Source organism: Caretta caretta, chromosome 3 (assembly GCF_965140235.1).
Source record: "Caretta caretta isolate rCarCar2 chromosome 3, rCarCar1.hap1, whole genome shotgun sequence".
Classification (NCBI taxonomy): domain Eukaryota; kingdom Metazoa; phylum Chordata; order Testudines; family Cheloniidae; genus Caretta; species Caretta caretta.
Window position 1 is genome coordinate 156272198 of NC_134208.1, and position 25802 is coordinate 156297999.

General features: G+C 42.0%; 1 protein-coding gene across 2 annotated transcripts in view; it reads right to left on the reverse strand.

Annotated features, from left to right (window-relative positions):
* Positions 1-25802, reverse strand: part of ALK (ALK receptor tyrosine kinase) — a 547569-nt gene that overhangs the window by 177340 nt on the left and 344427 nt on the right. For both annotated transcript variants that reach the window (XM_075127046.1, XM_075127045.1), the window contains exon 5: positions 16536-16663. In XM_075127046.1, the coding sequence (XP_074983147.1) occupies positions 16536-16663 (128 nt within the window). The remainder of the gene's footprint in view (positions 1-16535; positions 16664-25802) is intronic.

Sequence of the window (25802 nt, forward strand, 5' to 3'; positions counted from 1 at the left end):
CAACTTACCAGAGAAAAATCATCTTCCACTTGGACCCAATGAAAGCAGGATGTAAAAGACCCCTTGAAGATTTAAAACATGATGGCTGGATGGTGTCAGGCACCTGTCCCTCACCAGCATAGTACACTATAATGTGCCAGATTTTGCTCAGGATAGAATATTTGTGGAGGTGCATAATATGTTTGCTGGCCTCTAAGCTGTCCAATTGACAGCATGAGAACTAACCAACCAACCAACCAACCTAACCCTAACCTTCTATGGTAATGGAGTCCAACAAACCCAAGTCCAAGACCTTGTTTCAGGTTTTCAACCCTGATTCTGTACCCCAGGGTTCTCACTCCATTTTCTCAGGGCTCTCAGCATTTCTTGTCCCCTTCTCTAGCCTCACTCTAACTAGTCAGTGGCTGGTAGGAGAAACTAGCGCCCCGCCCGCCCCCCCGCACTGGATTCCAGCCCAGGGATCCTGTAACCAGCAGCCAAGACTGTTCCTTCTGACTAGTTGCTGCTGCTTCCCAGCTTCTTCCTACCATGGCCTCTCTCAGGCCTTCTCCTCCACAACCTCTCTAGGTTCATCCAGGACTCTCAAGGGGTCTCCCCTTGAGTCCCTCAACCAAATCTGAAACGAAATGTACAGACACAAATCCATCTTCTGCCCTCCTTAGGCTTGACTTTTCATCCCCCTATAGCTTCCTTTACATTGTTCCTTAGCTAAGCACCTCCCAGGGCTCTCTCCCTGGAAGTCCAAATCCTGCCCTTCTTTCAGGAGACATCACTAGAGTCTGCTCCACCACAGTGGCTGTTCTATGCCTTCCTTGGCTGCTTGCCAGCCTTCTCCACCCAGGTGAGGTCCCATGGCTTACTTGCCTCTGGGTTTTCTCCTCTCTTTAGTCCCATAGAGTGACTGCAGAGCTCATTACTCTCTACCTGAAGTCCTTTTCTGCTTCAGACTTCCTTTCTTTATCCTAACTACCAGTCTCACCTCTGCAGCGCTTCATCAGTTAAGCCTGACCCACTCTCCAGGTGCAGCCAGGTAACACAACTGGCCTCTCAAGTCCAAATTACACTTTTGCAGCCTGTGTGGTGTATGCACCCAATCACTGCCCCATCCCAATCACCTCCTAACTTGTCAACCATCAACTATCTAATCACTCTATGACCGGTTGGATCACAGAAACCCCGTTGGGAGTGCCAACTGATGCTCTGGGACTACTTCTGAGCCTGCTTTCCCTGACATCTTGGGACTCCAGAACCTTGCCTGTTTGAGCCAGACATGTTTGCCTGCTGCAAACACAGACACAGGTCTGAACCACATCCCCTAAAAGCTGCAGGTTTATCTGAAAACAGCTTAAGAAGTGTTCCTGTCTCCAACACTCAGATGCCCAGTTCTCAATGGGGTCCAAACCCAAATAAATTCTTTTTACCCTGTATAAAGCTTATACAGGATAAACTCAAATTGTTCGCCCTCTATAACGCTAATAGAGAGGTATGCACAGCTTCCCCCCCCCCCACTCCGAGGTATTAATACATACTCTGGGTTAATTAATAAGTAAAAAGAGATTTTATTAAATACAAAAAGTAGGATTCAAGTGGTTCCAAGTAATAACAGGCAGAACAAAGTGAATTCCCAAGCAAAATAAAACAAAACATGAAAGTCTAAACCTAATACAGTAAGAAAGTGATTACAGACAAAACCTCACCCTCAGAGACGTTCCAATAAGCTTCTTTTACAGACTAATCTCCTTCTAGTCTGGGTCCGGCAATCACGCACACCCCTTTGGTTACTGTCCTTTGTTCCATTTTCTTTCAGGTATCCTTTTGGGGTGGAGAGGCTAACTCTTGAGCCAGCTGAAGACAAAATGGAGGGGTTTCCAGGGGCTTAAATAGACTCTCTCTTGTGAGTGGTCTCCCTCCCTCCCCCTGTGTAGAATCCCAGCTACAAGATGGAGTTTTGGAGTCACATGGGCAAGTCACATGTCCACGCATAACTCAGAATTTTACAGGTGGCAGCCATTGTTCACATGCTACCTTGAACATCTTCAGGTAGACTTCTTATGTGGATTGGAGTCTTCCAAGATCCATTGTCCATTAAGTGTCTCTTGACTGGGCACTTAACTTGCAAATTCCTTTCTAAAGAAGCTGACCAAATCCCTTACTAAGGCTACTTAAAATCAAAGAAGCACACAGCCAATATTCATAACTTTGAATACAAAAATGATACATGCATACAAATAGGATGAATATATTCAGTAGATCCTAACCTTTGTAGAGATGTGTTACATGGCATATGTAGCATAAAACATATTCCAGTTATGTCATATTTACATTCATAAGCATATTTCCATAAAGCATTATGGGGTGCAACGTCACACACTCCCCCCTCCAAACCTATTACTCATGCCCCAAGATTCACATTCACTCCCCATTATCTACCTCTATGCCTCTGGTTTTATTATCCTCTTTCTCCTTCTCTATCTCACCTGTCCTCTTACTTGAGTCAGTTCCCTCCTTTCCCTTTTTCATGTTGCTGTCATCAACTGTTTATTTGATCACCATCCAACTTCCATTCTGACTTGGACTCCTGGCTCTCCCCCTTCCTAGCATCACAGTCACCACCCTCTTCCTCAGTAACTTCACCTTTCTCCACTGACGCATGCAAGCCCACTCAATGCCCACATTCAGCCCCACTGAAGCCAATGGGGGTCCATAAGAAACAGGGTCCATCTGCTTGGACCAGAGTGCAGGGCCAGGGTAGATATCATTTTAAAAACCAAGGCTTGCTTGAACTAATCCTTTTATCCAGCCCATTGAGCACTTTGGAGATTTGGATGAAATGAAACAGCTGAAATCTATCCCTGATTTTGGTTTTGCAAAGTCTAAAATCAGGCTTCTTGTCCCACTCTCTGTTTAAAACTAGTAGACTTTTCTGCAAACGTAATGGTTAAAAAGAATAAAAGAATAAAAAAGTGAACTAGATTGTCATATATTTGTGCCACAGAGCAGATCATATAATTCTTCTTTTGAATCTGGGGCAACATCAGCTTGAAATAAGGGCTTCATCAGCAAGGCATCTCTCTGCTTCCCCATTTCCCAAGTGAGAATGGAGAATCCTACGACCATGTTAATAAATCTGAACAGTTAAAACATCACAGGAACTAAGTGGCAGCAATTAATAGCAATAAAAATAAGTTCAATGTGGGGAAAGCAAATTACAGAGTTAATTTTCTTTCACTGAATCAACAGCTTCTCTGTTAGAGTAAGCTTTACTTAAGGGCGAAAGGTCAAGATAAAATCATATAAACTGTTAAAAAGTAGTGTAAGAGCCAATTGTTTAACATGCTAATAAGTACTGAGCACTAACAACTGCCATCAAATACACAGTGGGAGCGGAGGGTCACTCAGTGCTTCTCAGGGAGCTTTCAGTACCTCCCAAGATCAGGAACTATCTTCTTAGGTCATTGAAACAGAATGTTTAGGGTCAGATTCTCAAGAGGGGGGAAGCCAAGGATCCAGTTGTGTTTCCCTGATCCCAAGCCAACTGACCCCAGTGCATGTCAGATGAGAAACCTTACACCAGCTACACCATACCTGGCTTCTGCCCCCAGAATACCCGACTCTCAGCCTTCCCCGTATATGCTGTGGATAAGGAAAGCATTTGGCATAGGAGGGTTACACCAGCATAGAGTTCCCCACATACTGTAGTGATAGGTGCCTGAACACCCATTGTTTCATGTTCTCTATGTATATAAATCTCCCCACTGTATTTTCTACTGAATGCATCCGATGAAGTGAGCTGTAGCTCATGAAAGCTTATGCTCAAATAAATTTGTTAGTCTCTAAGGTGCCACAAGTACTCCTTTTCTTTTTGCGAATACAGACTAACATGGCTACTACTCTGAAACCTGAAAAATAGATGCCTTTTATATACACATTCATAAAACTTCCCCTCTCCAGTGAGCTCAGAAATGTTTTATTTTTTTCTGGTCAATAGATAATTATATTACATAACCATCACTGCAGCCACTAGTTGATTTATAGGGCTGCAGAATCTTTACAATGGTTATTATATGAAATGATGGACCCCTAATTGAGCTATTGTGTTTCCTCTGGCAGTCCATGGAAAAATGTTTTAAGACTGAACTTACGTTTTTTATTGTTCTGGTCATTAAAATTTAACAATATGGAAACAAAAAAGAAAAAGGAAAGGACCACCAGTGTTGTGGATTTACTTTATTTAGCCTAAAGAGACTCAGAAACCACAGTGGAAACTATTCAACAGTTGCAGCTTCATTCCAAATGGCCACTGCATTCTCACAACTACAGATTTCAGAGGAACAGCCGTGTTAGTCTGTATTCGCAAAAAGAAAAGGAGTACTTGTGGCACCTTAGAGACTAACCAATTTATTTGAGCATGAGCTTTCGTGAGCTACAGCTCACTTCATCTGACAGAGTAGCTCTGTCCACAGCATGACATCCCTAATGGATCAAAATTCTAGAGTGCTCGAAATTATTACCGGCACAGGACATAGAATCAGAATAATCAGTACTGCTATACTTGGGAGTGAAGGTGAGCAGAGAAGAAGTTGACTGCCAATGCTTTAGAAAGCAAACAAACAGCAAAGACTTTCCAAAGATGTACTTAGGCAAATTAGATCCACAGGAGATCCACTCAATAGAACTATAAGAATAGCTCAGCCCACTATAAGGAAAAAACAGCCAATCTGCCAAATTTCTGTTTTAAATGCAGGAGACCTACAACTCAAACCAAAGTCCATTGAATGCCACAGAAAGACTCCCACTGACTTCACTAAGCTTTGGGTCAAGCCCTTAACTTGATAGTACCTCAGTAGTAAGGGTGAACATCCAGTTAATTCTTTGCTCTGAAAATCCCTTATTACAAAAGGGATGCCACTTTCTCACTTCAAGATTTAGGGCAACTGGATGACACTGGGCAAGGCCAATTCTTCCCATCTTCACACCCATGCAGTCCTTCTTGTTTCAGTGGAGCTGCATGGCTGTAAATATGAAGGCAGAATTTGATTTTGGATCTGTAATAATACATGGACAGAGATGCTGTTCTCAGACGCAGGATTCCCCCTTTCTTCACTCAGCAGTTTGTATAACAGGCTCACAATATGGTCTGTGCTCATTGCTCTGTTCCTTATCAATTCTCCTGTCAGATGGGCCTTGAGCAATGGATCTACAGACCATACCAAAAGGGTGTGTCTGCTTCCACTGGAAGCAGGAATCTTCTCTCTCTGTCATATAATTAGAGTTGAGGAAATCATTCACAGTGCATAATTTGATTAATTTAGCCTCTCTCCATAAATTTTCTGCAAGCAACTTATAATACTCTCAAGTGAAATTGTTACTAGAAAACAATTCATTAGACACTTTCTATGAATAATTATTGACCCCTAGATTTGTTGCCAGCATTTTGTTGTGAGGCTTTAATATTTACAATTCACACAGTGTAAGTTCTGATCAGACACATTTGTCACATGGTATTGCTTCAGTTCCTGACTGGATAAGGGTAACTCTTACAAGCAGATTTTTCCGGTAGGCATACTCCCATGTATGAGTTAGAATTAACTTTTGAAAAAATGCTCACCGTCATTCGCTTCAATTCACTGACTCCACAAACACCCCTGCCAACATATTCATTTGCTAGAAAATTTGTAGAAAGTGAATGCAAACAGGGCATAAACGCAAGTGAAACAAACTCAGTTTTTATTTGAGTGAATATTCATGGAATATACATTGACTTAATAACTCAGATCTGTACTCAATCCTGATTGGATCCAGCCATTATAAGATTATTGTTACTTCCCTTTGTGCTAGACATCCAGCAAAATCCATTTGCCAATTACAGTTTATTCAGAAACCCAGCTGTCAGATTACTTATCAGAGGAAGCATGGATAGTCCCTTCACTGGCTGCTTGTAGTTTTTCATATTGATTTCAAAATTGTTCTCTAGGTTCTTTATTTTGCCATCCTTTTTTCCCCACAGGAATGTCATTCTCTGGGGTCAAATGCTTTTTCTCCTTCCTCTCTCATCTTAAGGTTTTCTACACTGATTTTTTTAGATATATAACAACTTTCAGCTTAATTTTTAGAAAGTTTTATTTAATTTAACCTGGAGATCCCTATTTGCTAAGCGGCTGAAGATGTTAACTGAACCACTCTCTTTCCCCCGCGCAACAACAAAAATATATTAATATATTTTTCCAGGTTGATTTCTAAGCATGAAAACTGGAAAGCTAAGTGTTTCCTCCTCTCAGACATGCCATGTATCTGAGGAACTACTTTTAACTGACACTGAATAGAACTAAACATTGCACATGTTTCATAAGCATTTTATCTCCTTCTATTCTTAAATAAAAATAATTAATAATGTTCAGTTTCCCTGATTAAGAAAAATGTCTTCTCATTTACTTACAATTAAGTACTTTAAATTCATTAAGTTTTTAACTTACCAAATTAATTACTTAACAAATGCAATAAAATATTAGTAGAAAATCATTAAATACCATTAATACATCAATACATTACTCAGGAAATTAACTTTTTTTTATTACTAGAAATTGCCATTAATTACAAAATATTGCTATACCAATTACAGTACACTGTACTCAGAGAACGGACAAGTTCTTTTAGTAGATTTAATGTCAGCTGCTACTTTTCTGCAATTGTAATAGGTAAGTAATTTTTATTTATTTGTTCATGCGTGCGTGCTTTGGAGGCATCTACTGTTCTAAATAGTAAATGTTACTTTTTTAAGATTAAGGGACTGCTTATTTTGCTCTACACACTACCACAATCTGCTTCATATTTAATACAGGATATGGCAGCCATTCATTATTATGGAGAATGCTACCAGTTTCAGGACCTGATCCAAAAGCCACTGAAGCAATGGGCATTGTCTTTCCATTGATGTCTATGGGCTTTAGATCAGAACCTGACGCCCTGATTCAGGAAAGCATCCGTAATCAGGAATAGTACTTAACCACGTGCTTAAATCTCACTATAGTCAATGAGACTTAAACTTGCTTCAGAGCTCTTCATGAATTGAAGTCAATGGGACTGAAGTGATACATGAGAGAAGTGGTGGTGGTAGTAATAAATACAGGTTAGAACAACAAGATGACATAGTGACATAGATTTGTTATGTGCACTTCTGGATGGTATGACATAGCAAACTTAAAAAGCCCCCAAACTGTTAGATTTATCCTCTCCCTTGTTATTGTGACTTGAACAAAGCCAGTTAAGTATCTGCATTCTGAGGCTTGAAGGACCTCAAATGCAGTTAAGTGAAAATGCTTGTGGTTTTCTAATGCGTTCTAGGACTGGAGGAGAAGGAGGGTAGGGAGATCCAGAGCACAGTGAAGACATAGTACTAACACAATATGATCCTGTGGGACATCATTAAACTTGAGTTAAACATAGGGTGACCAGATGTTGCGTTTTTAAAGGGACAGTCCCGGTTTTGGGGACTTTTTCTTAAATAGGCACCTATTACTCCCCACCCCCGTCCCGTTTTTTCACAGTTGCTATCTGGTAACCCTAGTTAAACAGGAGTTTTAGTTGATCAGTTTAGAAAACTGGGGTTGTACTCTAATAACCTACTATTGCATTGCTTGCCTCTCCCCATCAATGGTAAAAATGTTGTTCTCTGTTCTGCTAGTGCAAAGCTGGAGTAACTCTTTTGGCTTGCGCCATCTTTTCACCAGTGGAACACAGATCAGAATTTGGTCTGTGTTTCTCTTTTCTTCAATTCTTTTTCTGCCCTTTATCATCTTATTTATCCACCGGACCAGGGGGATGAGGTGGATGAGGCTTTCTTCCGGCAGCTCGCGGAAGCTACTAGATCGCATGCCCTGGTTCTCATGGGTGACTTTAATTTTCCTGATATCTGCTGGGAGAGCAGTACAGCGGTGCATAGACAATCCAGGAAGTTTTTGGAAAGCGTAGGGGACAATTTCCTGGTGCAAGTGCTAGAGGAGCCAACCGGGGGGGGGGGGAGCTTTTCTTGACCTGCTGCTCACAAACCGGGAAGAATTAGTAGGGGAAGCAAAAGTGGATGGGAATCTGGGAGGCAGTGACCATGAGTTGGTTGAGTTCAGGATCCTGACACAGGGAAGAAAGGTAAGCAGCAGGATATGGACCCTGGACTTCAGGAAAGCAGACTTCGACTCCCTCAGGGAACGGATGGGTAGGATCCCCTGGGGGACTAACATGAAGGGGAAAGGAGTCCAGGAGAGCTGGCTGTATTTCAAGGAATCCCTGTTGAGGTTACAGGGACAAACCATCCCGATGTGTCGAAAGAATAGTAAGTATGGCAGGCGACCAGCTTGGCTTAACGGTGAAATCCTAGCAGATCTTAAGCATAAAAAAGAAGCTTACAAGAAGTGGAAGGTTGGACATATGACCAGGGAAGAGTATAAAAATATTGCTCGGGCATGTAGGAATGAAATTAGGAGGGCCAAATCGCACCTGGAGCTGCAGCTAGCGAGAGATGTTAAGAGTAACAAGAAGGGTTTCTTCAGGTATGTTGGCAACAAGAAGAAAGCCAAGGAAAGTGTGGGCCCCTTAATGAATGAGGGAGGCAACCTAGTGACGGAGGATGTGGAAAAAGCTAATGTACTCAATGCTTTTTTTGCCTCTGTCTTCACTAACAAGGTCAACTCCCAGACTGCTGTGCTGGGCATCACAACATGGGGAATAGATGGCCAGCCCTCGGTGGAGAAAGAGGTGGTTAGGGACTATTTAGAAAAACTGGACGTGCACAAGTCCATGGGGCCGGATGAATTGCATCCGAGAGTGCTAAAGGAACTGGCGGCTGTGATTGCAGAGCCATTGGCCATTATCTTTGAAAACTCGTGGCGAACGGGGGAAGTCCCGGATGACTGGAAAAAGGCTAATGTAGTGCCAATCTTTAAAAAAGGGAAGGAGGAGGATCCTGGGAACTACAGGCCAGTAAGCCTCACTTCAGTCCCCGGAAAAATCATGGAGCAGGTCCTCAAAGAATCAATCCTGAAGCACTTACATGAGAGGAAAGTGATCAGGAACGGTCAGCATGGATTCACCAAGGGAAGGTCATGCCTGACTAATCTAATCGCCTTCTATGATGAGATTACTGGTTCTGTGGATGAAGGGAAAGCAGTGGATGTATTGTATCTTGACTTTAGCAAAGCTTTTGACACGGTCTCCCACAGTATTCTTGTCAGCAAGTTAAGGAAGTATGGGCTGGATGAATGCACTATAAGGTGGGTAGAAAGTTGGCTAGATTGTCGGGCTCAGCGGGTAGTGATCAATGGCTCCATGTCTAGTTGGCAGCCGGTGTCAAGTGGAGTGCCCCAGGGGTCGGTCCTGGGGCCAGTTTTGTTCAATATCTTCATAAATGACCTGGAGGATGGTGTGGATTGCACTCTCAGCAAATTTGCGGATGATACTAAACTGGGAGGAGTGGTAGATATGCTGGAGGGCAGGGATAGGATACAGAGGGACCTAGACAAATTGGAGGATTGGGCCAAAAGAAATCTGATGAGGTTCAATAAGGATAAGTGCAGGGTCCTGCACTTAGGACGGAAGAACCCAATGCACAGCTACAGACTAGGGACCGAATGGCTAGGCAGCAGTTCTGCGGAAAAGGACCTAGGGGTGACAGTGGACGAGAAGCTGGATATGAGCCAGCAGTGTGCCCTTGTTGCCAAGAAGGCCAATGGTATTTTGGGATGTATAAGTAGGGGCATAGTGAGCAGATCGAGGGACGTGATCGTCCCCCTCTATTTGACATTGGTGAGGCCTCATCTGGAGTACTGTGTCCAGTTTTGGGCCCCACACTACAAGAAGGATGTGGATAAATTGGAGAGAGTCCAGCGAAGGGCAACAAAAATGATTAGGGGTCTGGAACACATGAGTTATGAGGAGAGGCTGACGGAACTAGGATTGTTTAGTCTGCAGAAGAGAAGAATGAGGGGGTATTTGATAGCTGCTTTCAACTACCTGAGAGGTAGTTCCAGGGAGGATGGTTCTAGACTATTCTCAGTGGTGGAAGAGGACAGGACAAGGAGTAATGGTCTCAAGTTGCAGGGGGGGAGGTTTAGGTTGGATATTAGGAAAATTTTTTCACTAGGAGGGTGGTGAAACACTGGAATGCGTTGCCTAGGAGGTGGTGGAATCTCCTTCCTTAGAAGTTTTTAAGGTCAGGCTTGACAAAGCCCTGGCTGGGATGATTTAATTGGGTATAGGTCCTGCTTTTGAGCAGGGGGTTGGACTAGATGACCTCCTGAGGTCCCTTCCAACCCTGATATTCTATGATTCTATGATTTATTTTCAGCTCTCCATACCAAAAGTATCCCTAGGACAAGAGATAGACAAGCTATTTTTAAAAGTACTTGCCATGTCATCAATTTGCAGAGATGGGACTGAGCCAGACAGGTCTATCCAAAACCTCTTCAGATTTCAGAGATCCAGCTTCAGTTCTGAAGATTTGGCTCTCAAATGGGAAGGGATATTTTCCAATTCAGGTGCAACCAAAATCTCAGGTCTAGTGATGTTTTTGTCCAAGACTGGAGAAATTATTATTTATATTATCAGAGCACCTTGGAGTCCTAGTCATAGACCAGGACCCCATTGTGTTAGTCTCGTGAGTTGAGATTTGACATTCAAAATGACAGAAACTTCTCAGGAGAAGCATCTCTCTCAAAATATCACTTATTTTGTGGATCAAATTGTTGAGAGATCTCTCTACCATTAAACCCAAACCCCTACCTTGAGTCAAACCTCACCTTAAGTCTAATTCAGATCCAGATCTTTATCTTCCTCAGTACTGTTTCTTAAAAATGGTTTTTGTTTCTTTATGTTTAAATATATGCAATTAAAAAAATTATTCTTTAGGGAAAAAGAGACTCATTTAAGTCATTGGACAATTGCTTGTTAATAGTTTTTCTCAGAATGTTATTTTCGAAACACTTCTATCTATAAAGCACACTACACTGGTCATTGAGGCATCTAAGCACCTAAGCTACTGATAGGATCCAAACAGCTGCAGAAAGATTATATTTAGGTTCATCCTTTCTTATTGCTTTTCCCATTTCCCCCTTGCCCCAACGTCATCACCCTCTACTGTTCATTGCTGTTTTCTCTCTAGTAAGAGGATATGGTAGCAAATGTTAAGCTGCCTATGAAAGACTTAATTACAAGCAAATGAAAAAGAACAAGTGGTCTTATTCCTGGTGGATTGTATACAGTACACAGTGTATGTTTAATGAGTAGGGTTGTAGTCAGCCATTCAAAATCCATGCATATAATTGCAGATTCATTCCCCTTCTGGCTCACAATATATATTGATAGCCCCAATGGTAGAAATCAGTCACCTTAAGAAAGGTATCAATCCCCCATCAAAGCAATTGAAAATGTTTCCTTTGGGTAATACTGTATGTCCACTGCCACTGATATTAATAATTCAGAGGGTCACAATGCCTTCTATTGCCTGATTAGGGCTAAGCTAAGGCTACTTTGCAGTTGTTGCATGGACTGTTAGCTCCAGAAAAGGACAGCTTGTGAAAATATAATCTGAATCAGTACCAGCAGGTTATCATAGAATCATAGACAGATAGGACTAGAAGGGACTTTGAGAGGTCATCAAGTCCAGCCCCCAATGCTGAGGCCAGATCAAGTAAACCTCCTAGACCATCCCTGATAGGGGTTTGTCTAACCCAGTGGTTCTCAACCTATTTACAATTGTGGGCAGCAACATGTTATGTGGGCTGTTCAAAAACCCAGTGATGGGGATTCCACAACCTCTCTTGGAAGCCTATTCCAGTGCTCAACTATCTTTATAATTAGAAAGTTTTCCCTAGTAGCTAACCTAAATCTCCCTTGCTGCAGATTAAGCCCATTACTTCTTGTCCTACTGTCAGTAGACATGAAGAACAGTTGATCACTGTCCTCTGTTTAACAGCCCTTACTATATTTGAAGACTTATCAGGTCCCCCCTCAGACTTCTTTTCTCACAACTAAATATGCCCTTCCTCATAGGACAGGTTTTGTAAACCTTTTATCATTTTTGTTGCTCTCCTGTAGAATCTCTCCAGTTCATCTACATCTTTCCAAAAGGATGGTGCCCAGAACTGGACACAGTATTATGGCTGAGGCCTCACCAATGCTGAGTACAGTGGAACAATTACCTCCCATGTCTTGCATACGTCACGCCCGTTAATATACCTGTGACAGTCTACATTACTCTGGTCACCACTTTTACAAAATTATGATAAACCTTGTACAAAATATGCCTTCTGAGTATCAATTGAGCATCATTTTCCTGTTAAAATGTGTGTATCAACATTGTATATGTTGTATGGAAGTATGGGCTGGATGAATGCACTACAAGGTGGGTAGAAAGCTGGCTAGATTGTCGGGCTCAACGGGTAGTTATCAATGGCTCCATGTCTAGTTGGCAGCCGGTATCAAGTGGAGTGCCCCAAGGGTCGGTCCTGGGGCCGGTTTTGTTCAATATCTTCATAAATGATCTGGAGGATGGTGTGGATTGCACTCTCAGCAAATTTGCGGATGATACTAAACTGGGAGGAGTGGTAGATACGCTAAAGGGGAGGGATAGGATACAGAAGGACCTAGACAAATTGGAGGATTGGGCCAAAAGAAATCTGATGAGGTTCAATAAGGATAAGTGCAGGGTCCTGCACTTAGGACGGAAGAACCCAATGCACAGCTACAGACTAGGGACCGAATGGCTAGGCAGCAGTTCTGCGGAAAAGGACCTAGGGGTGACAGTGGACGAGAAGCTGGATATGAGTCAGCAGTGTGCCCTTGTTGCCAAGAAGGCCAATGGCATTTTGGGATGTATAAGTAGGGGCATAGCGAGCAGATCGAGGGACGTGATCGTTCCCCTCTATTCGACATTGGTGAGGCCTCATCTGGAGTACTGTGTCCAGTTTTGGGCCCCACACTTCAAGAAGGATGTGGATAAATTGGAGAGAGTCCAGCGAAGGGCAACAAAAATGATTAGGGGTCTGGAACACATGAGTTATGAGGAGAGGCTGAGGGAGCTGGGATTGTTTAGCCTGCAGAAGAGAAGAATGAGGGGGGATTTGATAGCTGCTTTCAACTACCTGAAAGGGGGTTCCAAAGAGGATGGCTCTAGACTGTTCTCAATGGTATCAGATGACAGAACGAGGAGTAATGGTCTCAAGCTGCAGTGGGGGAGGTTTAGATTGGATATTAGGAAAAACTTTTTCACTAAGAGGGTGGTGAAACACTGGAATGCGTTACCTAGGGAGGTGGTAGAATCTCCTTCCTTAGAGGTTTTTAAGGTCAGGCTTGACAAAGCCCTGGCTGGGATGATTTAACTGGGAATTGGTCCTGCTTCGAGCAGGGGGTTGGACTAGATGACCTTCTGGGGTCCCTTCCAACCCTTATATTCTATGATTCTATGATATTAGATTTTGCTATATGTTTGTAACTGGAGCAGGTTGTAATTCTGGGGAACACCCACAGTCTAGCTCTTCAGAGACAACAAAGGGGTGGCCATCACCCAGCCAGGTGCTAAGAGACCATTGACTGCTTAACTTGTCATTCATCAGCAGGAGAGTTGTAAACAAGAAATGTACAGTTCACCTGAAGGACAGCCGGCAGGTCACGCATGCTATGGAACTGCCTGACCACATAACCCAGCAAGGACTTTTCCAGTAAAAAGTGTCAGGATACAAAAAGGGGGAACAAAGGCCTCTGGCCACCTCTCTCTCTCCTCCTCCCTCCCCCCCCCCCGCCATCTCTAATGCAACAAGAATGGGTGAAAGACTTTGAACTGGGGAGATTGGTTCCAGGCAGGGAAGCGAATCCAGCCTGTGTACTAATAACCAAGAACTGCTTGCAACATTCAAAGTGGTGAAAAAAGCTATTCACTTAAAATTTTTCTTAGCTTGGTAAAGGTTTAGGAATAAGACTATTTCTTTTGTAACCAGTTCTGACCTTTTATGGCTGTACCACTTATCCTCACTTAAAATCTAGCTAGCTTGCTTCAGTTAATAAACTTGCTTTATTCTTTCATCTAAACCAGTGTGTTTTGATTGAAGTGATTGGGGGAACCTCTGCTCAGTTTAAAAAGGGCTGGTGCATATTCATTTTCTTTGATAAAATGATAGACTTATGAGCTTACACTGTCCAAGGGGGTCTTGAGCAGTGTAAGCAGCACATTTCTGGCTTGCAAGGCTGGGGCTGAGGGATATGCATGTGTTGCCATGTATCTGTTCATGATTGGCTGAGAAAGCATTCATGTAACTTTGGGTGTGCCTTTACATGCTGACGGCTGTATGGGAGCAAAGCCTGGAGAGGCTGCTTTTCACTAGCAAAGCAGTGTGAGAGACACCTTAGTCTGGAGAATTAAGAGGGCACCACTGTTCAAAAGTCCAGTTTGTATCCTGGGGAGGTCACAATCCCCCAGAATTATATTAGCATTTTTTGTAGCTGCATCACATTGTTGACTGATATTCAATTTGTGATCCATTATAACCCCCAGATCCTTTTCTGCAGTACTACTGCCTAGCCAGTTATTCCCAATTTTGTAGTTTTGCATTTGATTTTTCCTTCTTAAATGTAATACTTTGCACTTGTCTTTGTTGAATTTCATCTTGTTTATTTCAGACCAAGCTCATTTTGAATTCTAAACATGACCTCCAAAGTGCTTTCAACTCCTCCCAGCTTGGCATCATTCATAAATTTTAGAAGTATATTCTCCACTCTATTATTGAAGTCATTAATAAACACATTGAACAGTATCAGACCCAGGACTGATCCTTGCAGGACTTCACTAGATGCATGCTCCCAGTTTGACAGTGAACTACTGATAATGACTCTTGGAGCACAGGTTTCAGAGTAGCAGCCATGTTAGTCTGTATTCGCAAAAAGAAAAGGAGTATTTGTGGTACCTTAGAGACTAACAAATTTATTTGAGCATAAGCTTTTGTGACCTACAGCTCACGCACGAAAGCTTATGCTCAAATAAATTTGTTAGTCTCTAAGGTGCCACAAGTACTCCTTTTCTTCTTGGAGCACAATCTTTCAACCAGTTTTGCACCAATCTTACAGTAATTTAATCTAAACCATATTTCTCTAGTTTGCTTATGGGAATGTCAGGGGGGACTGTGTCTAAAGCATTATTAAAATCAAGATATATCACATTTACAGCTGCCCCCATCCACTAGGCTAGTAAACCTGTCAAAGGGGAAAATTAGGTTGGTTTGCCATGATTTATACTTGACAAATCCATGTTGGCTATTACTAACAACCCTATTACCCTCTTGCTGCTTACAAACAGATTATTTAATAATTTGTTCCAGTATCTTTCCAGGTATTGAAGTTAGACAGCTGGTCACCATAATTTCCCTTTTTTAAAGATAGGTACTATGTTTGCCCTTCTCCAGTCTCACCCGTCATCTAGGAGTTCTCAAAAGATGACCACTAATGGGTCCAAGATTGCTTTAGCTAGTTCCTAAAGTACCCTAGGATGAATTTCATCAAGCCCTACCTACTTCAATACATCTACCATATCTAAATATTCTTTAACTTGTTCTTTCCCTATTTTGGCTTGTGTTTCTCCCCCCTTGTTGTTAATATTAATTGTGTTAAGGACTTCACCACAGTTTACCTTCGTGTCATGAAATCATGGGGTAGCTTTTCTTGTTGAAACTAATTATTGAAGCACCTAGGTGTTTGAATGAGCATCATCCCCCTCTTATTTTTTCTTCGGTGCCTAAAAATACATTCTTTTTAACCTTGACACTGCTGAGCACAGTCCTCTACTTGAACCAGCTGTGCTGCGGTTCTCCATTATCTTCATTGGGATATAGAGTCTATACAGTACTACACATTCAGCAGCACAGCAGGACCATTCCGCCCGGATGTACCTTGCATGTTCAGCACCACAGGTTCGCTCTGCCTGGAACTGATAGCAGTTTACTATGTATTTGTACAGCGCTAACACAACAAGGCTCTAATTATAACTGCGCTTTTGGGCATGGCCATACAAATAATAACAAAAATTATGTACAGTCATAAATAGATTTCTCTGTCCTGGAGAGTTTGAAAAAGGAAGATGTTTAAATCAACTTTCACCAATTTTCCTAATACTTATTTTCTAGACATATTTTAATAAAATCCACAAAGACCAATAGGCTAAGTACTACCACTAATAATACTCCTCATTTACATAGAATGCCTGAGGATTCCAACATGACTCACAAACCGCATACATACAGCTAAATTGAAATGTGGCCACCTCTGGGGTGAAACACTGAAGTGAAGGGCTTGAATTAATGATACGTATTTAATGGAAGTGCTATCATTAAACTTTCCAGAAAACTAAAATATCTTGTACTGCACTGAACGCTTAGGGGTGACTTAGTTAGCTGCAATAGAACTTTCTACTATATGAAGAAGATTTGTATTACTGACAAAAACTTTTTTGCCTAAAAAGGTAACAAGACATGAGTTAGAAAGAATGGAATACTCTACATTACCTGCACTGCAGTTCCTCATTGCAAAGGAGTCCATGGCTGCTACGCTCCTGTTCCCACTAGCAACATATTCCAGAGAGATTCGAAAAGGTTTCTTAAGGTGTCCAACTCTCTTCTGCAGAAGCACCCATCTGATCTCGTCACAAAGCAAAAGGAAACAACACAGGACAAGAGTGGTAAGAAAGGAGGCTATTTTACAAGAAGCACATGTCCAAACATAGCAGGTCCACCCATGCCTTATCATACTGTCCCCCTATGATGCCCCACCACTGGCCTTTGCTTCCTTCAACTGCAAAAATAAACCTCTAAGAAAAAAATTTCCACAAAGCGGAGATGTCATGACATATGAACATCATCTGCTAATGATGGGTTCTCTCTCTCTCTCATCTGCCACACTTCGCAGCTCTGACATCACTTGCAGATGTCTTGCGGCTGTTTAAAAGGAGCCCAACTTCCTTTGCAAAGTGAGCTGTGAAATCTGTCACACACATGCACGCCTTCTCTAAATACCACTTCTTCCTGCCTTCCACCAACAAAGTCTGTTATACAGATTCAGGCAATAAGTTATTCTCAGGGGCTTGCTGAATAGCTGTATTTCCCAGACTTTATATCTGTTTGATGTAATGCATTTTGCTTCTGTGTGGCTGGTTGGAACTCCAAATGTGTATGAGTTTTAAAATTAAAATGGCCCATTTCCCTGTCTGTACTGTTCCCTTAGTTTGTTCTTTTAACTAGACTATGGCCCTGGAGACTATGGGTCAAATAGTCTATGTGTAAGACAATGTAAGTTACATGTTGCTAAGCAAGTGTAAGTGGGAACAGTGGAGTCTGAGTCTATCTTGGCATAATGTATTCACTGAAAGGCTGGAAGAAAATTAAAGACCAACCCCTTACATGCATACCTCTCACCCTTCTACTTGTTGTTTTTGCTCCTGCACCCCACTTTCCCAGCCACTCAGCATCAAAGTTACACTTACTTAGATACCGTGGCACTTACTTAACATGTAACTTTCAGCATCTTAGCACATGACCCCATATTTGGTCCTGACATTGTATGTCTACAGGACAGGTATAAACACCCTTGGTCACTGTGTAGAGCAGGGGTGGGCAAACGTTTTGGACCGAGGGCCACATCTGGGTATGGAAATTGTATGGACGACGATGAATGCTCACGAAATTGGGGTTGGGGTGCGGGAGGGTTCTGGCTGGGGGTGAAGGCTCTGAGGTGGGGCCAGAATGAGGAGTTCAGGGTGTGGGAGGGGGCTCTGGGATGGGGCAGCAGCAGCAGGGGTGCGGCCTCTGGGTTGAGCTGGGGATGAGGGGTTTTGGGTGCGGGAGGGTGCTTCAGGCTGGGACTGAGGGGTTTGGAGGGTGGGAGGGGGGTCAGGGTGCAAGCTCTGGGTGGTGCTTAACTCAAGTGACTCCCAGCAGCAGCAGCATGTCCTCGTTCCGGCTCCTACACGAAGGTGCAGCCAGGCAGCTCTTCTGCATGCTGCCCTGTCCACAGGCTGAGAACCACAGCCAATGGGAGCTGCGGAGGCGGCGCTCGGGGCAGGGGCAGCGTGCGGAGTAGAGCCCCCGGCTGCCCCTACGCGTAGGAGCCATAGGGGAGACATGCCACTCCTTCCGGGAGCCTTGCAGATCGGCCCCTGACCCTGCTCCCTGGCAGGAGCACCGGAGTCGGGCAAGCCCCAGATCCTGCTCCCCAGTGGGAGCTCAAGGGCTGGATTAAAATGACTGGCAGGCCGGATGCAGCCTGTAGTTTGCCCACCCCTGGTGTAGAGGTTGCCAATAAAGACACCAATTAATACCAGTTGCAAAGGATGTTTTGTGACATGAATATCCATACTCTAGGAGCTAGATTGGACCCACCAACTCATTTCATGTGAGTCTGTTCAGTGCCCTCGATGATGGTAACTTTTGGTCACTACCCATTTGGCCATATTCAGACCATTAATACAGATGAGAAACTTTGTAGCCCTGCTGTTTAGGCCTCTAAGCCATCCAGTTTCCCTGGTTCCTTAAATCTCCTTTCACAGATTATTCCAGGATACCAAAACAAAAAATGGATAAAAGCATATAAGATTTTCTTTTAAGCTTATTGTAATTGGTCATCTGGAGACAATCAGAACAGGTGTCCCATAAAGCCTGTTAGAAAATTCCCAATACACTGCAGCTGCAATTGTTTTTGTTTTTTTAAAATATTGTGCTTCTTTAGATCACTTTGAAACAGCAATATTAGGCATTTTTGAGGAACATTATAACTATTTCAGATTAACTTAATGGGGTCAGTGGCAAGAAAGTTTAGAAGCAGTTGCTCTTTTCTAACTGCCTCTTGAAACAGAGAAGTTTCCTTATCAAGATCCCGAATTGCTCCATTGCATGTTGGTTTGTTATTATGGTGTTGTCAAGTGGGCTGGACACAGGAATTTATCTATCTTTAGTAAAAAGAGAATCAGAGCAGATGTTTTTGAGAAAAGAAACAACGCAATTTACATGCATTCTGCAACCAGATAAGAACTTGCCCAAATGCTGATGTACTTTTCAAGAGACATTACCAGCTTGACAGTATCCCTAAAAGGAAATAAAACCATCTCTCTCTCTCTCTCTCTGATACAGTCTTTATTTTAATGAACTCATAATAATGCATGTGTGCAGCACTGCCCCATGTTGTGTAGAATCAGATTAATGGATTAACTGTGTATCACAGGTCCTACATTGTTAATAACTAAAATAAATTTGCCTTTAATTCCAATAGTTATAGCCAGTGCTTTTGGAGCAAGAAGATATGAGTTCTATCCCCCATTGTCACTATAAGGTTCCAGATGGCCATGGAAAGCTGCACAACGACAACTGCAAAGTTCTCAGGAGGTGCTGGGTCTGCTAGAACATCTTAAATTCTTTTCCCTTTTTACTAACACCACTTTAGATTACTGAACTCTGATTTTTTTTTAAATAAGAAAAATCTATTTTTAAGCATTAATGCCATTTAAGTCCTTTTTTGCTCGTCGCAGCATGAATAGTGACACTAGACTGGTCACTTATATTTCTTGTTTATGATCAGTTTCACTTTCTGGTTATCATGCTCCAGCCCAATAGTTTTGTTTTGAGGCTTCTACTATAAGATGACATTTACATCAAATTAATCTTCATTTATTCTCCTGCTTCTGGAATGTAGAGTACACACTTCGGATCACCCATTTCCAGAGAGCCCAGTCTCCTGCCAGGATTGCGTCCTGCTCTATATTAAGGCTGAGGGGGGCAAAGTTGGAAGCCATGACATCCGTCCAGCAAGGCTGTGTGCAAGTTTTCTCCATCCAGCTTTTGTTGGATCAAACATAAAGCTAGAGAATTTGTATGGACTCCGACATATGGAGCAGATGGCCAAACTACCTGAGCCAACACCATCACTTTGGGAGACGCTGGAGACTGGTTGGTCTGATGCCTGACCTCCTCGTTTATAATGTGATGAAACCACCATATGCCTTCAATACATCATTGCTGCTTCATTTTGAAAGTGCCCAGCTGGTGCATTTGCATCCCTATGGTGGCCCAGAGCCATACAAAAGGACAAAAGCCACTGCTGCTTGATAGATACACATCTTAGTCTGAGCTGATATGTGGTGTTGACACTACACAGGCTCCCAAAAGTGTGCATAACACCCATAGCCTTGCTGATTTGATGTTTCATGTCAGCAAGGCAACTTCCCTCCTTGGTGTCAACAGAGCCAAGATGTTCAAATGAATTGATTAATTCAACTTCTTGTCCATCAATTACGACGGGTAGGATAGAGGTCCATCAGCCACCTTCATCAGTTTATTGTAGAAGACCAGTTGACTTGAAGACCAAGCTTACTTGCTTCTTCCACATATAAATTCAGGGCATTGATCAGATTAGTTCATGAGGATGCAAATATAGCCATGTCATTCTCATATTCCAGGTCTATTATGCAGAAGTCATGCAGTACCACCCGGGTATGTAGCTAGTGATGGCTTCCATCGTTTGGTCAATAATGGGGTTGAACAGATCATTTGGGGGCAGCCACGCACATTGGACAGATGCTACTGCTGTGCTCAAACCAATTGGACATTCTACAATCTAAGCAGTCACAGCTCTCACTTTGGCAATGCATTTCTACAAGAAGATTGAGGAGCTTTCCAGGTACACCAATAGCTTTTCAGGCACAGCCAAAGGAGTGACAATCAAAAGAGTCAAAGGCAGCTTTTAAATCAATAAAAGCTATATACATCTTATCCTTCCTCCTACTATTGCCTGCAAAATGAATCCTGTGTTCACTGAAATTAAAGAAAATCAAATCAAATAATGGAAGCATTTTTATTCATATGCAGTTTTTTAAACCACCTCTTTTCCCACCCATCCCTTTTTAAAAAAAATATGGAGACTAAAGCCATCTCACCGGTGTCCCTTTAATCTCTAAAAGATAACTAATTTCTCTACAAGCAGGATGAACCAGCTTTGGACATAATTTACTCTGAAAAATGCAGGAACATCTGTATGTCATGAAAAACATTCCTCACCATTTCAAAAGACTGATGGATTTTAATTCCAAGTACACAGTGGCCTTCAACAATGATTTCCATTTCTGGGCTACTGCTAACCCTCCGGATAAATGTGTCAAGAGTTTTAGGAATTGCTTTTCTGAGTTACTGGTGCAATAACTTCAGTTTGAAATTCTCAGGCCTCCCATAGTTTACCACTGAAACTTTATTAACTTTCAGAGCCGTGGCCAAGCAGGTATTTTATGTCACTGGAATTCAAGACAGGGGAAGGGCAGGCTCACTTGAAGCCAGATTCATTACAAACTGCTTCAGAGTTTGTAGTGCAACTTCCTAGAAATGGATTTTTTGAGGTTCAAGTAATCTGTGTGAAAAAATGGGTAATTCTCAGTCCACTTCCTAGTAGAGAGGTGGGCACATCACAAAAAACACTATAAATATGAGAGTAACTAGCAGATTTATCAGAGACATCAAACAAGGAGTGAATGACCCAATGGAAAGAAGTTGTCCTCATGCCTAGAAGTGGATCGTTATAAAGGAACGTTGGCGGATCAGAATGGGAGAAGATTCACTGTCCACAGGGTAGTTGTTCTATAAATACAGGCGAGACATCAGGCTCCAGATCTATCACACTGGTATGTTTTTACAGCACTACATTCGCTCTAAAATCTAAAAAAAAACAAAACCCAAACAAATAACCTTCACCCCCACCCTTAACCTGCAGCAGGCTATGCTGTAGGGTAATTTATATCCGCTGGTAGGTTAACTATTTGCATTTCTATTACAGCAGCCTATATTTTTGTGACACTTTAGAAATCATTTTATCAAGGTAGCAGTAAGGGGCTTAAACTATTATTTAGGCAAGAAGAGGGGAAATATCCAAGGTGGAGTCATGCTCAATAACTGTTGGACATGTAAATCTCTCCGCTCCTACAAACAGGATACAGTAAAACAAGATGCAGATTCACATTACACCTTTTATTTGAAGGATATCCTCTGAAGTGCTTTACAAAACAATGAATTCAATACTGGCAAGTCTACAGCTGTATGGACAAAGGCCTCAGCTGCTGGGCACACAGCAATAACTCACATGCAGCAACGAATATTAAAACCTGTTTTATCAAGAGAGGACACCAGGAGTATCTCCCTAATCTTTATCCTATGAGCTCTTTAGCGTCTACCTTGACACATATCAAATAGCAGAAGAGACCACAATTTAATGTCTTCTAATCTGAATGACGGCACTGTTCACAGGACAGTGGCTCCCTCTCCCTGTCCCGCTATTGCATTGGGAACAATCCCAAGTCCTGGTCCAGGCTTGGGCTCTGAACATTGTTGCTCAAAGATGGCCAAGCAAGACTGACATTGAGCAATGACTGCTATCCCTCCTTAGACACAGTGGGGCCAAATTCAACATTTTTGTAATTCCAGTAGAGTCATTAGAGTTACACCAGGGATGAATTTGCTTCAATGGTTTTAATATTTAGAATATACACAAGAGCTCAACATGCAGATTAAGAGTGTCATGATTTTCTGACATTGTCCAAGAATTTGAGTAGAGCAAAACCCTTGATCCAAATATTCTCAAACTTTGGAAAACTTCAGACCCAGATCCAAACTCTGCCACCTAGGCCCATGTCACAGTTTGAGAGGAGCAAGTACTTGTAGAAGGGCTGGACTGGACTCCACTCCCTTAGAGTTCATTAGTGCCGGTTTTCCATAGCCAGAAGGATCACTGCAGGACTAAAAGAGAACCTCAGTCCTCCACATGAGCCAAACACATTGCCTCCTCTACACTCTTTAGGAAGAAGAGAACAGGCCTGGGAAAAGAATGCTGGGCACTTTCATGGCATTGGTTGCACAGCACCAACCACAGCGTTAAGTCTTTATGGTCACCCCCCAAACTATCCTAAGCATTCCCACAATCCCAACTGTCCCCAAACCTCACACTTACAATCCAGCTCTTTTTTAGCTCCCAAGCACTAGTTTTGCTTATACACAGCATCAGTTTCAGTGGACATAGTAAGATTTTTTTTTTTTTTGGTAAGAACTTGACTTTTGGGAGATATTTATAATTTTAGACTCCCTACAATTGGTTCACAAAGTATTTAATTTGGGGAGGTACATTACTCATTAATTATGACTAGTGCATTAAATGTCATTTTGCTTGCTTCTTTGGATAACATCAGCATCAGGCTGTTTGAGGGCAAGCAGTCACGATACTTTCTGGGAGGCAGAGTGTTCTGAAAAAATGATCAGCTAGAGCCAGAAATGGAATCTCAAGCTAAAAAATGCATGCCCTACATATGCCAGGCTGACTGCATGGTTAGAGAATTTTGATAATCCCTGCCCCAGATGTATGTGCACACACTGGTTTGTTGGGGTATCTGTCCCTCAGTTTGGAGGTGTAATAAAATACTGAACTCTATCAATGATTTTATCCTCAATCCCGCATATATCTGCTCTTCTTGCACAATCACTTCATGACTCTTCCCAAAACTTCTGTGCATGAAGGGTGAAATTCACTCTTTTTCAGAAAGCCAGCACATAGCCCATGTCACTACTTATGCCCTCAAAAAAGGGGCTTAAGTGTTGCATCGTCCTTGTACTGGCCGTTTGAAGTGGATGAGTTTCACCCAGAATGCCCTTCCAGTTTGGGTCTGGCAAGTCACAACTTTGTCATTATCCAGGATAGCATCCCTATTGAGGAAAGCACTTAAGCATGTGCTTAAATGTTTAAGTGAGAAGCACAAGTTTAAGTGCCTCCCTGAATCAAGGCCTCAGATCTCTGCTTATGGCTCAACTCTTCTACCTTGACCACAAAATAAACAAAAATTTCTAAAAAAAATAAAAATCTCCACAGCTAAACTGAATATCAGCAGAATCTTATTTCTGAAACCCATGTCCTTCCTCACCTCAACCCCCACTCTTGTTTTTTAGCCTATTATGTCATGCCTATTAATAGAACCTATGATTTTCAGGACAGGGACTTCACCCATTTCTTTTTCTTTGGTTTTGTTTTGTTAAACTGTTCTGCACACTTTTGAGAGCTGTAAAATTAAACGCAACAACAATACCTGCAGTTAGAGTATTTCAAATCAAAACACACATACAGCATCATGAAGGTACTTTGAAAAAGTTAAAACTTGCTACTTAAAAATGATATCTTGTTAAGGAGAGGATTAAAAAGACAAAATTCTCACCAGGATCACTAAAGAGATTTTTCTTCCCACCTTCTACTAGGGGAATTTGGGAAAGAGATTAACTATGCCCTTCCAACACATGGTTCCATGAACAAAAGTGGTTTATAGCAGTCAATAATCCTCCAGACTCAAGTCAAGCTGTGTCTGCCAACAGATACTGCATTAGGTATGAACAAATTAGATCTATTTGGGCTGCAGCTGAAAGAAAATGAAAAATATTTGCAAGTGATTCCTCTTAAAATTCCAGGAAAGAAAAAATAATATGAATGAACCACAGAAAATTCTGTAGACATTTTTCCCATTAGCTCAAACTGTATGCTAATGTTACCCTGCATTGCCCTGAGATTATTTTAAATGATCCACATTACATTTATTTCAATGAATTGATCTTAAAACTACTTAAAATACAAGAACTTGTACATTGGTTAGCTATTTTTGGAAAAGAGCTATTTTCTAAAGAGGCAGTTAGTAATATATTGCTGCCTACAGATGCAGCATTAACACAGAAGGACTCCCTCCTATGCAAATAAGAAATAGTGTATCGAACTCTTCCATTTGGAGAACACTTGGATAAGGAAAGGAGGAAAATGGGCATTTATTTCACTATGTTTCAGTTAAAACGACTTGTCTCACTAGCCCCTGTTCCATCAACCTTTTACATTTAAAAAAAAGTCATAATGGATAGTGATACCAATTTAATATAGGATTTAATAGCAGGTGAAAACATTTTGTAGAGAATTTAAGCCATCCTATAGGATTCTATAGCAGGAATCCTGCTGTCTTCTAGATACCATAATTTTTAGAATATTATCTATAGAGCCCTGCTTAGGCCCTGATCCAAAGCCCATAGAAGTCAATGGAAAGATTCCCACTGACTTTAACAGGCATTGGTTCAGACCATTAGTTTCCATAGGAATCTTTTGTTAGCCCTATTAAATTCTACAGGACTTTTTGCTAAGGGATGTGCTGGAAGGGGTTCTTGGAACCTTCTAGGAGACCTCTGTTAAAATTCTGCCACAAAACTGAAGGGATGGCTGCAGAGATATCCTTGCTTTTGTTCCTTCAAGGAGAAGTCCTATATTATTTTTATAGAGATTAAACTACTAGGGTTCTACAGAAATATAATAGGGCCCGACAGAAATTACTCTATACTCTTTGCTCCTGGTTTACAATCCAGGCCTAGTGCATAGCTCCTTTGCTTTAGAAACTGGGCATGAACAAGATTGTGACTGAGTTGCAATCTAATATTTCCTTGCTTGTGGCAAGGAGGAAATAATCTGAACCATCCCTTTGGAGTTGTCACATTAGACTATTGCCTATAGTCACCTACATGCAAGGAAAGGGGTTCAGCAGTCTGGCAGTAGCTGCTTTCCTTCCCCATGTATGCTCTCATGTTGTGGGGGATCCTTACACCCCAGCTTTGCATGGCTAGGGAGCAGGGCTCACAGTTAAGCCCACAGAATTTAATAGAGAATGACATCCCTTCCATAGGGTTTGTGAACCATCCCAAATGATTATATAGTAAATACAAAAAAAATTCTATAAATTC